The sequence below is a fragment of the Canis aureus genome, chromosome 25 (genome assembly GCF_053574225.1).
Source record: "Canis aureus isolate CA01 chromosome 25, VMU_Caureus_v.1.0, whole genome shotgun sequence".
NCBI classification, from domain to species: domain Eukaryota; kingdom Metazoa; phylum Chordata; class Mammalia; order Carnivora; family Canidae; genus Canis; species Canis aureus.
Window position 1 is genome coordinate 15,773,919 of NC_135635.1, and position 14,918 is coordinate 15,788,836.

Consider the following 14,918-nt stretch of genomic DNA (forward strand, 5'->3'; position numbering starts at 1 on the left):
TATAATGTTCTCGTTGTGTCTCTTTTAAGACCCAAAACTAATTATAACGTTTGTTCTTCCAAAAGTATTTTGCTAAGCACTTGGTAAGCATAGCCTGTTTAGCTTCTTATCGATAAAAGACCTCATGAAATGCTAGGATAAGCATACAACCTGATTTCCCCAGGATGGTTCCAATATCTGCCTGTTGCCCCAGCTTACTGATTAATAGCAACCTTTTCAGTTTCAAGAGTATGCCAGTTAGGATGATAAATTATATGCTCAACCTATAAATGACTCACTTACAAAATTCAGCAGCAAATCTCACTAGACACATAGGAATGTAATAGTTCTATAGTCAGAACTGTCAAATGTTAGGCGTTTTTTAAAAAATTGTGTTTACTTTCTCTTAAGTGATAACAATCAAGTATAGAGAAAAATAATGTGAACTAAAAAGGATGTGAAAAATGCTGGAAAAATCCAAATTATTTTGTCTGTATTTCTTTTAGGGGAGTACTCTTTCTCTGCCACTTTTTTTCCTCTCTCCTGGCACCACCATTGTTCTTTAGACAACTGTCATTGTTATGAGTAAATTTTCTTGTATTTAAATATATAAATATAGTCCTGGGACAGTGCCTACTGATAAGAATGATGGCTAAAGTTTTCCATGTCATTCACAAGAATATTGACAATAAATATGCCTTTCTTCACATATGACAAGGCTATCATTTCATTGTCTCATCTGGAGTTTTATTTTTCGTGGCTAAAACTGTAAGTCAGAGCCATAGTGAGATAGAGGTAATTGGTGCCGTAACAGAAGACAGGAAGTTCATGTAGCACAGTAGGAAGGCTGTTGGCAACGGAAGACAGCAGGAGCTACAGAATTCTCACATCTATCAAAATTTATGAGATCAGCTAACAGGGGAACTATGTTTACCTGACCTTTTATTAGTTTATGTAAGTAAAAAGACAAAAATACTAATTCCTTTACTGAAACTGTATTAGTGTAATAAGCACAGATTTTCTATTTCCACAAACACAATCCACCTGCAAATTAAGGCGTGTTTTAAAAGGATTTTTTGATTTTCTAGTCTAAGACACATGAGTGGACAGGTAGTGAAGTGTTTCCCTATGGATGGGCCATGTTCTAATGCAGTGCCAGGGTTCAGGCTGTGGAGGTGAGATACTTATCCAACACCACTGATGGTGGGATGACCAGGGGAGGCCAAGAAAGAGAGCCAGGGCTGAATGCTGGGGTCAAATGTGATTTGAGGTTTTAAGGCAAAACTGTGCTCAAGAGAGGGAAAAATACATGAGAACTAAAATCACCATGTAAATAAAAAATGATTAAGAGTAAAAATAGGAGCAATTCCTGGAAATTACAGTTCAATTTTTATGTAATTGGGAATGAACTCTGATGATTCTACAATGCCGAAAAGGGCTATATATATATATATATATATATATATATATATAGCAACAAAGCTTTCTTTTTCAAAAATTGTTTTTTCATCCGAATGAGATTTATTAAGGACCTAAGTGTTTGAATTAAACAATATGTGATTATTCAATTTATTTAATAAGGAAAATTAAGTACTTTGTTTTTCTTCCTTTGCTACAAGCTGCCCACAAAAGACACATAGTCTGTTTACATACTTCAACCAGGGTCTGTTCTAAAACAGTATCCATTATTCATAGAGTATGCACTATGTGCCCAACACTGTTCTAGTAAGTAGAGATAAAGAAAAAATAAAAAAGACATATCTAGGGTGCCTGGCTAGCTCAGTTGGTAGAGCATGCAACTCTTGATATCAGGGTTGTGAATTTGAGTTCCATGTTGGGTGTAGAGATTATTTAAAAACCAAATCTGGGATCCCTGGGTGGCGCAGCGGTTTGGCGCCTGCCTTTGGCCCAGGGCGCGATCCTGGAGACCCGGGATCGAATCCCACGTCGGGCTCCCGGTGCATGGAGCCTGCTTCTCTCTCTGCCTGTGTCTCTGCCTCTCTCTCTCTCTCTCTCTGTGACTATCATAAATAAATTAAAAAAAAAAATCCTATCAAAAAAAGAAAAAAAGACAAGACACAGGATGGTTGTATAGGAGGTGTTAAGTAGTAATCAAAAGCTGAATATATTTTAAAGCAGAGCTGTATTTGCTAATGTGAATGAGTATAAGAGAAACAGAGAAGTCAACATAAATCCACTGTTTCTGGCCTGAAAGATAAAATTTCCATTTGTAAGGATCAGGAAAATTTGGAAAGAATAAGGACTCAGTTCGACACACCCATTAACCACTGGAATGATCACTACAGAAGCTACAGAAGTCTTACTTCACCTGCACTGGACTTCAGCTATTGTCTATCAAGCAAGATTCATCCTTTGGATGGTCCACATCTGACTATTCTGTGTGGATATAATGGTCCAAGACACTCAAAATCCTAAGTGGGAGTGTGTTTGGGAAACTCCTGAATGTGTGCTGGAAGCAAAAGTGTGTTGTGTGAAAGAATAACTGGAGTAATAGTTGGTGACACTAATTGTATTCACTGCAGTGCCCCTGACAGTGTGAGGTTTAGTTGGTACTATAAGATAATAAATCATCATTACCTAGTTAGTATTTTCAAATTTATTAACTTATTTATCCTGTTTCCTAACCTACACTAGAAGGCAGGCTCTTAGAAAGCACAGTCCTTATCCATCTTCTATCAAGCAACAAGCCATTTGAATAAATGAATCAATTATGTGTTCACATAATTCAATTATGGGTTTACATTTACTAGAAACCTGTAGCTTAGATAATTATGATTTTGCATAAAGTTTGCATCTGCCAAGTTTTAGAGAATGCAAAATATATTGAAAGCATGTGGGTTTTTTTTTTTCAAAATTCAATTTTCTTAAAATATTTAGCACACTTATAATGCCACAATTATTTAATTTTACCTATTAAATATATTTTTCATTAGAATTTGCTTTGAAGCTTTAAAGTATAAGCGATGGAAAAACCAACACTAGAATTTTTAGAAGAAATGGTGTCTAGCTAGAGGTAAAGGAACAGTGGAAAACCGAAGAAGCCAGGAAAACTCGGAGACGACAAAATAAGCAAGAGTAGTGAAAGGAAGGATTACAGTAAGGATATTATCAAAATGGGCTACAAGATCTAGCTCCTTCTAGGGTTCCGTGAGCTACACTGTGTAAAGATGCCCCAGTTCCTTTTTGATGACAACCAACCTATGGCTTGGTTTCTGTTAGACTAATTTGTTTCACTCCTCACCTCACTCCTTTGGGAAAACAGGGCATGTTTTCCTGTCTCTATGTCTTTATGCACCAATTCTCTTCCCTCTGACACATTTATCCAGCTAAAGCTCACCCTAGATACTACTCATTAATTGACTACTTTACTGGGTCCTTCCCCACCCCACATGCCTGGCTAATGTTTAACTCTGGGCTACCAAATCCACACACAGAGAAAAGACACCAAGCTGGTCAAGTGCCCAGCTCCACAATGTCCCAAAGGCCTAGATTTTTCTTTTAGGTTCAGCTGGGAACTCAGGTATATCACTCACTTAAGCTCCTTAAGTTTCAATGTCTTTATTTATTTATTAGGAATAAAAATAGTACCCACTTCATAGAGTTAAAAAGAATGAAATGAAGCCTCAAAATTGCTATTATTATTATTATTATTATTATTATTATCATTGTCATTATCATTATTAATAGGTATCCATTGTCCCAATCCACTGTAAGGTTTTATTGAGATGAACACTTATTAGGTTTTCAATAAATAGTTGATCACGGGAGCTTCCCTCTTCTATATATCTAACATTATTTTAAGTTAAAATGCAAGAAACTAGATGTCAAAGAGTAGATATTATGAAAATAAAATGTTATCCTTATGTCAATTCTTCTCAAAGTTTAATTTTCTCCAGGTATTAATCTAGGTATGTTTAAATATATTTACACATTTTCATTTAAGTTGCCTTGAATAATAACTGCTAGAGGCAGATTACTGAAATTTATTATCATTAGACTATTGCTCTTCTCCAGCATAATTAAGTTGTTAATCTGTTGTCTACTGGAAAATCAATTTGTTTTAAATCTTTTAAAACTATCATGTTTTCATTTCATGTAACCAAGAAGAAAAATTAAGTGTCTAAATTCAGTCTACAAAAATGGATGGAAAACCTGAGATTTACTTACTGTTTTTTACTAACAGCTATGAACTGCAGATATTCCTCTTTAATCTTTTTATTCATCACCAGCTTCTTCCTATTCTGTCCAAATAACTTATCACCTTCCCATACCACCAACTCCAGCCCACTGCTACCTTCCTCAATTTCAGCAGATGATTTCACTCCATGCTTACCTAAGGACGTAAATACCATAATACTGCCCACACTTTTCCCACTCCACCTTGACTTCCAAATAGTCCTCCTGCCTGTCAAGGTGACCCTCTTTTTTGTTCTTTTAGCCCCACTCCCCACCTCCCAACTCTATTATTCCCCACTTCTACCTCAAGTATTTTTTTCATCAATTGTCCTTTTTTCTGCATCTTTGATCTTTCTCACTACGATGACTTAAATTCCATTCACCAGAAGATTCAAGTCCTCATAGTCTTAAATACCTTTCCCTTGATCTTCTTTCCTTCTCTATCTCCAGCCTCATTTCTCCTCATTCATTTTTCTACGCTGCAAGAAAGATAAATCAGTCTGTTTGGATTTTTAAAATTTCACCCATTTCCAAATCATACTACACATGTGGTTTCTATGCTCATCATGCCACTGAATTATTCATCTCTTCACCCCTGGCATTCTAATTTCCAACTGCTATTTGGCCTCTCTTTATCACATAGCCTATTCCAGTGCTTTGTAATATTTAATATGTTTGGTCACATCTTCCTCTGAAATTTTATTTCCTTTTCTTCTATGACACTATTCCCTTCTAACTTTTCTAATTTCCCTCTACTTTTTCACTTTCTTCCACTCTCTAAATAATAGCATTTCCAAGTATCTGTCTCAAGTTCTTTCCTAAGATCTACCTAAGCTGATTCATGGGTTCACATTTCATCCATTCACCAATTATTTTCACATCTGTAGCTCCAGTTTTTTTTTTTCTTTTCTCCAGGTTGGAATTTTTTTAAGCCACAGATCCACATTTCCAAACACTTAATGGGTATCTCTAGAAAGGCCTTTTGCCTGCATTATAAACTTAACATTCTCAAAATTCAAATTTCCTTCTAAACCTGCCTGTTCTCCAGAGCTCCCTAGCTTAGAGCACTAATATATACCAATATACAGGATCCAAAATTCTGGGAGCTAAGTTTGGTCTTTCTTTTCTATTTTCCAATTTTATTATTCAATAACTTATTTGTTCAAAATTTATTATCCAATTTATTTATTCAACAACAGATCATCTTTGTAGTATGAGATAAGGTATTTTAATACATAATAGTATATATGCCTTTCTAACCTATATTTATTATTTTATTAGTCTTAATATTTCTCAAGAATTTGCTACAAATGCCTCCTACCTTATTTTATCTGCCTCTGTTCTCTTTGAACTTATTCATAATTGCCAGATTAATTTTCTAAAATATAAAATAAATGAGGTTATTCTATATCTACTTTTATGTCTATATATTCAATGACTATAGAATAATGTCCCAAGTTCTTACCAGCCATTCAAAATTCTTCACGATTGCATTTAAATTAGTGATTTCTAGGCCCATATCCTAAAACTCTCTACAATACTAATTTTCTTTCTCCCATGTGTCCTCTGTGTTGTCTCTTACTATATAATGTTCTTTTTATATAAAATATGTATTTTTATAGAATTCTCTGGGTGACATCCTATATTCAAACTTCAACATCAAGTCAAATTTAAAATTTGTGACAGTACCCTCCCTTGACAGGTAGATTGAGCATACTTTGATCTGTGTTCCCATGTTATCCCTACTGCAGTAGAAATAAAAAATGAAAAAAGTCACTGCAACTAATCACTCTAGCAGAGGACAAACAAGATTTTTTTGAGAGGCCCATTTTGTTACCATATAATTATTCTATTTAACTCAATGGTCAATAAAATGTATAGTAGCTTTATAGGATTTCTGAACAGAAGAAATATCCAATTGAAGGAAATTCTAACATTACAATGGGAGGACCAAAATAAGCATTAAACTAAATTGAAATCTAAGGGCACACATTGTTTAAAAGCTAAAATAAGATGATATATTGGTCCAAATATTGGGTCCTGAACTTGAGAACCTAAAATTAAAATAGTAAAGCATGTTAAATAATTAAATCACACATCAAAATTATCAGAATGAAGTTAAACAAGTACCTAAGGGGAATGTATACCCTTTAACACTTACACTAGAAGAGTTGAAAAGAAATGAGCTACTACCTAACTGGAAAATCTAATAAAAAGACTACAGAATATATCTAAAGACATTAGGAGAAAATAGGTAATAAGGATAACATCAAATACTACAGAAATAAAAAGATATTCAAAAGGTTAACATAAATGCCAAAAAGTAACATAAACACACCCAGAAATTCACTCTTAAGAAATGTTACCAAAATAAAACTGCAGCAAAACTAACCTAGAAAAAAGAGAACATTTATTAATATGAATTACTGAAAATAAAAACATGTCAAATTTTAAAAAGAGAATAAAAATAATAAAATCACATTCATGCCAATATATTTGAAATCTCAGATTAAATGGACATGTTCTTTAAAAACTATGTTACCAAAACTATTGCAAGAAAACATAGTAAAATAAATAATCCTAAATTATTAAAGAAAATTATCAGACCAAAATTTAAAATCCACAAAAAAAATTAAGTACAGATATTTTTAATAGATGATTTCTGTCTATTTCAAGAACTAATCATGTAGGGACACCTGGATTGCTCAGTGGTTAAGTCTGCCTTTGGCTCAGGGCATGATTCTGGAGTCCTGGGATCAAGTCCCACATTGGGCTCCCTGCATGGAACCTGCTTCTCTCTCTGCCTATGTCTCTGCCTCTCTCTCTCTGTCCCTCATGAATAAATAAATAAAATCTTAAAAAAAAAAAAGGAATTAATCATCTAAGCCTATATATACTGTTCCAGAAAAAAAGAGAAAACAAAAAATACTCACCAATTCCCTGAAAAATTGTTATTAAGACCAAAATAGGGTTGTGCATAAAAGGAAAATTACAAATCAATCCCATTTATGACAATAAATGGAAAGACCAAATATAATTTTTTAGAAAAATAATACAACAAATTATATCATTGTTAAATTGAATTTATGCCACTAATGCACAATTTGCCTTATATGAGAAATGTAGAAAAAGTAAGATCTCAATAGCTGCAATAACAATTTCAATTAAATTTCAATAATCATTCACAGATTTTTTGAAGAAATCTAAAGAGAATTCTCAGAAAACTAATAGATTGAAAGGTCTACTCAGTAAGTGTAATCTATAATTACAAAAATTACTTTTATATATCACTGGGAAACATTCAACTATAATCTAGAAAAAAAACCCACTGTCATCCTTTTTTAAAAAGATTTTACTTATTTATTTGAGGGAGAGAGAGAGAACAGGAGCAGTGGGTAGGGGCAGAGGGAGAAGGAGAAGCAGATCCTGGCTGAGCAGGGAGCCTCACATGGGGCTCCATCCTAGGACTCTTGGATCATGACCTGAGCTGAAAGCAGAGCTTAACAAACCAAGCCACCCAGGCACCCTTGACTGTCATCCTTCTTTCAACATTATATTGCAGTGCCTAGTCACTGCAGCAAGATAGGGAAAAAAAGTCGTGTGAGTTAGAAAGAAATAAAAGTGTAACTTTTAAATGATATAATTAAAATACCAAGTATTTTTAAATGCATCGTTGGAATTATTCATAGCATTTAACAAATTGTCTAAATATAGGATCACTGTTCAAAACTATATTTTATTTTATTTTTTAGAGAGAGAGCATGCATGAGGGGGTGGGGTGCAGAGAGGTAGAGGGAGAAGGAGAAAGAGAAAGGTAATCAGGTTCCACACCCAGTACAGAGCCCTGCATAGGACCCCATCACACCACCTTGGGATCATGAACTGAACCAAAATCAAGAGTGGATCACTCAACCAACTGAGCCACCCAAGCATCCTATAAACTATACTCATATTTATATACAGATAAATACGGCTAGAAAAATCACTTTAAACATAATATGCCTAGAAATATTACAAAAGATGTTTAAATCTTTATAGATTTAATTATAAAATACATTTAAAACGTTAAGTCTTAAATAAATGAGCATTTTTACTACACTCATACACAGGGAAATATCATAAAGATGTCAATTTTCTTTTTTTTTTTTTAAGATTTTATCCATTTGTTCATGAGAGAACAGAGAGAGGCAGAGCCATGGGAAGGAAGCTCAATGCAAGGAGCCCATATGGGTTGGGACCCCAGAATCATGCCCCAAGCCCAAGGCAGGTGTCCAACCACTGAGCCACCCAGGTGTCCCAAGGATGTCAATTTTCTAAGTTTACCTGTAAGTTAAATAACTCAAGATTCTAAATTATGAGAGTTTTGCGAAGACTTTCACATACAAAGTTAAAAATGCATATGAAAAAGTAAATCTCAAGCGCAGCCATGATTACATAAGAAAATAAAAAAAAAAATTGGGCAGCCCGGTGGCTCTGCGGTTTAGCACTGCCTTCAGCCCGGGGTGCAATCCTGGAGATCCAGGATTGAGTCTCACGTCGGGCTCCCTGCATGGAGCCTGCTTCTCCCTCTGCCTGTGTTTTTGCCTCTCTCTCTCTCTCTCTCTCCCTGTGTGTGTCTCTGAATTAATAAATAAAATCTTAAAAAATAAATAAGATGGAGAGACTTTCCTTACTATATACTAAGCCTTAATATAAAGCTATAGACATCAATGTAGTATGATACTGACCAAGAATAGACAGATCTAGAGAATAGCTTTGAGAGTCCAAAATATCCATGCATGGAAACTTGGCAGATGATATATTATTATATTGGATATCATTTAGAAATGGAAAGACAGGGCAATGAAAGGTGCTGAGACAATTGGCTATCCATAGTGAGGGGAAAAAGACATAACCAATATTCTATTGGCAATAGGCAAAAGACACAAATAGTGATTTAAGAGAAGAATAAATAAGAATGTTTATAATAAATAAATAGTATATCATTGAAGACATGTTAGAGAAATGGAAATTCAAACCATAATTGATGTAAAATTTAAATCTATTACTTATGCAGAAATTAAGTCTGTCAGTACTAGGTATTGGCCAGAATGTTGAATAATACACTTCAACTTTGTTACTGGGATTTTAAATTGACATCATTATTTTTAAAAATTTCTTGTAAATATAGATATGAATTTACCTAAGAATGCAACAATTGCAGTAAGGGTTAAAAGAAACATGCACAGGAGTACCTGGGTGGCTCAGTGGTTGAGCCTCTGCCTTTGGCTCAGGTGGTAATCCCGGGGTCCTGGGATCAAGTCCTGCATTAGGCTCCCTGCATAGAGTCTGCTTCTCCCTCTGCCTATGTCCTTCTGCCTATGTCTGCCTATGTCCCTCTGCCTATGCCTCTCTCTCTGTCTCTCTCAGGAATAAATAATATAATAGATATTATAAAAATAAATAAAAATATAATATAATAGATATATTAAATATAATAGATATAATAGAAAATATAAAAAATATAATAGATAAAATATTATAGATAAAAAAATAAATAAAAAATAAAATAAAATAAAAGAGACATGCACAGAATGTCCACAGCAATACTTATTTTTCTTATCTCAAATTATTAGAAATAACCTAGACATCCATATATCAAGAAAAGGACAGACACAAGTTGTTTAACTTTATCAAATGAGATTTAACAGTGACAATAAATGAGAACAAATATGTACAGCAATATATAGTCTTAGAAACATGTTGAGTAAGGAAAACAAGTCCCAGAAAGCTACTTGCACTATAAAACAATTTTATAAATTTGGAAACAAGCCACTAGTTCTTCACTTAAATATTGAAATAATCTTTTTATGCAATTTAGGAAACAAAATGATAGACATTTGGCAAGTAAAAAGAGTACAGTTTTGGCTACATTGTTAAAGAACAAAGCATTTGTCAAATTATGTATCACTTCATTATAGTTGCTGGCTTCAATTAAATTGGTACCCTTTAATTTGAATTTTGGTGATAAGTTCTGTTGAAGTGAAACAAATATGGCCGCTGAGTAACATTACCTGGGATTCTACAATTGACTAAAAATAAAATGCTCTCCCTCTGAGCTGTGTCAGCTTCTCATTTTACATTTCATAGTTTCGTGAGTTCCTCATAAATGGCTTGAAATTCTTTGTGGTAAAAACTTGCTATCTTGTGTAAGAAAGCAGCAAGAGGTATGTTGAGTTCTTGTAATAGATAATTTAAGTGAGTGGCAAGGGAAATGGTGTGTGTTTTGATTACTTCAATTTCAGTCTTTTAAATTAAGTATGATAGAACACAATCCTCTTTTGTGTGGTTGCTCTAACTTAAAATGCTATAATGGAGTAAAAAAGTGTCCAGATGTTTTAGGATTCTGAGTGAAGAGTAGTCTGAATCAAATTTGAAGATGAAAATCAATTGCAGTTTCTTATGTAAATATAAGAAATGACTTCTCAAAAGTGCCCATGGCTGAAAACATCATTCACTAGACATCAGGGATTCTGAATCTTGGCACTGCAGACATTTTGACCTGGATAATTCTATGTTGTTGAGGACTGCCCTGTGCTTTGTAGGATGCTTACTAGACCCCAAGCATCTACCAATTAGATACCAGGAGCACCCTCCCCCCACTTGTGGCTATCAAAAATTCTCCTGAAATTGTCAGATGTCCTTTGAAGGACAACTATAGCTGACTAAGAATCACTTCCCTACACCAAATGCTGCTTTCCAATGATGATAACAATATTTGATATAATAAATAATAAATCTTAAAAACAAGAATGGAAAAGATCAAACTATTCAAAATAAATTAGCTATGCCCCCAAAAAGCAAGAAATTAATGGGAATACAAAAATATCCAGCACTCAACAGAATAAAATTTAAAATGTCTGGTATCAATAAAAATCTATGAAGCTCATAAAGAAGTAAAATATGTAACCCAGAAGAAAAAAGAAAGACAATCAATAGGATCCAACTCAGAACTAACAAAATGATGGAATTAACAATCAACAAAATGAACAGGGATGGGAAAAAATATTTGCAAACAATATATCTAATAAAGGGTTAATATCCAAAATATATATTCCCCAAACTTGATGGAAAGTATTAACCACAGACCCAAGAAGCTCAGTGAACTCCAAGCACATGAAACATGAAGAAAACTATATCAAGGCACATTATATTCAAATTGTTCAGATTGTTTAATTCAGTATGTAACAGGTCTAGTTTCTCAGCAATCCATAAAAATAGACATGTCACATACAAGTGGGACAAAGATAAAGATGACAACGTATTTCTCATCAGAAATCATGCAAATAGCAAGACCTCAATGACATTCATAGAATACTCTATGCAAGACCAACATAATAAAATTTATTGTCATGTGTACATGGAACATTTACTAAGCTAATATTTGCTAACCATATTCTAGAAATAAAATGAATATTAAAAAATCTCAAGACTTCAAGACATATAAATTATGTTCTCTAATTACAGTGGAATTAAAATATAAGTTGATTACAAAAAGATATTTGGAAAATTCTTCAATATTAAAGACTAAATAATGCACTTCTAAATAGTCCATAGGTAAAAAAAGAAATCAAAAGGAAAATTATAACATATTTCAAGCTGAATGAAACTGAAGGAACAGTATATTAAACTTTGGTTTTGAAGCTAAAATAGTACTTATGGCAAAATTTTTTGCATGAAATACCTATATTAGAAAAAAGGAAATGCAGGTGCCTGGGTGGCTCAGTTGGTTGAGCCTCTGACTCTTGGTTTCAGTGCAGGTCATGGTCTCAGGGTCCTGAAGTTGAGCCCTGCATCAGGCTCTGTGCTCAGCAGAGAGTCTGCTTCTCTCCCTCAGCCCCTTCTCCTGTTCACACGCTCTTGCTCTCTCTTTCTCTCTCAAATAAATAATTAAATCTTAAAAAAAAAAAAAGAAAGTAATGGTCTCAGCTTCTACCCTTAAAAACCTAGAAAAAAGAAGTGCAAATTAAATGCAAAGTAAGTAAATGAGATTGAGAACAAACAATAGGGAATATAATTGAAACCAAAGCTGATTCTTTGAGAAGATCAAGATTATTAAATTTCTAGTACAAGGAAAAAAAGAAATAAATAATATCAGAGATGCAAGAGGTAGTATCACTACAGACTCCACAAATATAAAAATCATAAAGGAATGTTATAAATAACATGATACCAATGAATTCAACAACCTAGATGAAATAAACGATTCCCCTGAAAGACACAAACTACCAAAGTTCACTAACATAGAACAGACTGCCAAGGTAGGCCTCTACCTATAAAGGAATTACATTTATAGCTAAAAATATTAGCACAAAGAGAACTCCAGGCCAAAATGGTATATTTTAATGAATATTAAAGGAAAAATAATATAAAAGCTACATAAATACTTCTAGAAAGTAGAAGAATAATTTCCTACTCATTCTATAAGACCTGGAGCATTCTAATGTCAAAGCAAACAGACATCACAAAAAGTCAACAAACGAACTTCCATCAGGAACATAAGTGCAAAATGCATTAATAAAGTTTTGATAAGTCAAACAGAAAAAATATAAAACTTATATCCTGACCAATTATGGCTTATATCTTGAATTCCAAGTTGGTTTAATATTTAAAAATCACTAAATGCAATTCACCATATTAGCAAACTAAAAAAGAAGAAAAAAACATATATGTATATTTTTCCAATAGACAGAAAAAGAATTTGATAAAAATCCAACATCCATTCCTAAAAATACAGGAAAATATCATTGTAATCTTGGGTTAGGCAAAAATACTATAAAAATAACACCAAAAATATGACACATAGATAATTGGTAAACTGAACTTCATCAAAATTAAAAATTGGGGGGATCCCTGGGTGGCGCAGTGGTTTGGCGCCTGCCTTTGGCCCAGGGCGCAATCCTGGAGACCTGGAATCGAATCCCACATTGGGCTCCCGGTGCATGGAGCCTGCTTCTCCCTCTGCCTATGTCTCTGCCTCTCTCTCTCTCTCTGTCTCTCTCTCTCTCTCTCTCTGTGACTATCATAAATAAATAAAAGTTTTTAAAAAAATTAAAAACTGGGATGCCTGGGTGACTCAGCAGTTGAGTGTCTGCCTTCCGCACAGGGCATGATCCTGGAGTCCCGGGATTGAGTCCCACACTGGGCTCCCTGCATGGAGCCTGCTTCTCCCTCTGCCTAAGTCTCTGCCTCTCTCTCTCTCTCTCTGTGTCTCATGAATAAATAAATAAAATCTTTTAAAAAAATTAAAAACTTATTTTGAGAGACATTGCTAAGAGAATGAAAAGGTAAACAAATTTAAAGAAAATATTTATAAATCATATATCTGGTAAGATTTTATCAAACTAATTCTTAAATCTCAGAAAGAAAGCAAACAACTCAATTTAAAATAGGCAAAATATTTGAAAAGACACTTCACCAAAAACATATAAATGGCAAATATGCACTTCACATCTCCGTCCTTTATGAAAATGCAAATCAAAATCACAATCAGATACGTTACTTCTATTCAATGTTGCATTGGAGGTTCTAGACTGGACAGTTAGGCAAAAGACAAAACAACAAAACAAACAATGAAATAAAAGGCATCCAGATTATAAAGTAGTAAGTCTCTATTTGCTGTCTCTACTTACAACTACACATCTATAAGAATGACTAAAGATAAAGACTGAACATATGAAACCTTGCCAAAAACTCAATCACTATTTATGAGAATTTTAAAAAAGCAAAATCACTTTGGAAAATAGTTTGAAATTTTCTCAGAAGCTAAATATATATCATCATAGGATCCAACTACTATTTATTCAAAATAAATGAAGGCATAGCTCCATATAAAGCTATATGTTAGTATTCATAGTACCTTTATTTGTAAAAGCCAACAGCCCATATAAGTCAACAAAAATATTAAAATATTATATCCATACTATGTATGCCCATACAATACACACAGATTCTGTTTATATTAAAATCTAGCAAGTGCAAAGAAGCTAAGATGTCAGAATATAAGTCAGTGGTTACCTGGGAACAGGATGGAGGTCAGGAAGAGATGGGAAAAGACAATTAAAAGAAAAGAATAAATTTTCCAGGTCATGGATATGTTCATTATCTTAATTGTCGATGCTATTACTGGTATATGCATATAACACAACCTCTCAAATTATTATTATTTTTAAAAAGATTTTATTTATTTATTCATGAGAGACACAGAGAGAGAGAAAGGCAGAGACACAGGCAGAGGGAGAAGCAGGCTCCATGCAGGGAGCCCGATGTGGGACTTGATCCCAGGTCTCCAGGATCCCACCCCAGGCTGAAGGAAGATGCTTAACCGCTGAGCCACCTGGGCTGCCTGAACCTCTCAAATTACATACTCAAATATGCATAGTTGTCAATTATTCCTCAATAAAGCTATTTAAAAATAAAATATGACAATGTAAAAATAATTTCTTTCAGAAACACATTTGTTTCTGCCCTTATAATATAGAACATACTACTGTAACTGCACATTGGGGCTCTAGAGCCACACTGTATGTGATCAAATCCTAGCTTCCTTGAAACAAGGAAGAAGGGCCCTGATTGAGGAGAAGTGAACAGTTTTGTTCTAAGATAAGATACGTACTTTGCTACTTGGTTTGCTCACCATATATGTTCCAGTGAAGAAGGAGGAAACCCTTGGAGACATGGCCAGGGGAAAGGTGACAAAAGCT

General features: G+C 33.9%; 1 protein-coding gene across 1 annotated transcript in view; it reads right to left on the reverse strand.

Moving 5' to 3' along the window:
- Positions 1–805: 805 nt before the first annotated feature.
- LOC144297743 (olfactory receptor 2A7-like) overlaps positions 806–14,918 on the reverse strand; it is a 56,286-nt gene continuing 42,173 nt past the window's right edge. Inside the window, exons 2-3 of the mRNA XM_077871916.1 lie at positions 4,168–4,333; positions 806–869 (exon numbers count right to left, since the gene is read on the reverse strand). Coding sequence (XP_077728042.1) covers positions 806–869; positions 4,168–4,333 — 230 coding nt within the window. The remainder of the gene's footprint in view (positions 870–4,167; positions 4,334–14,918) is intronic.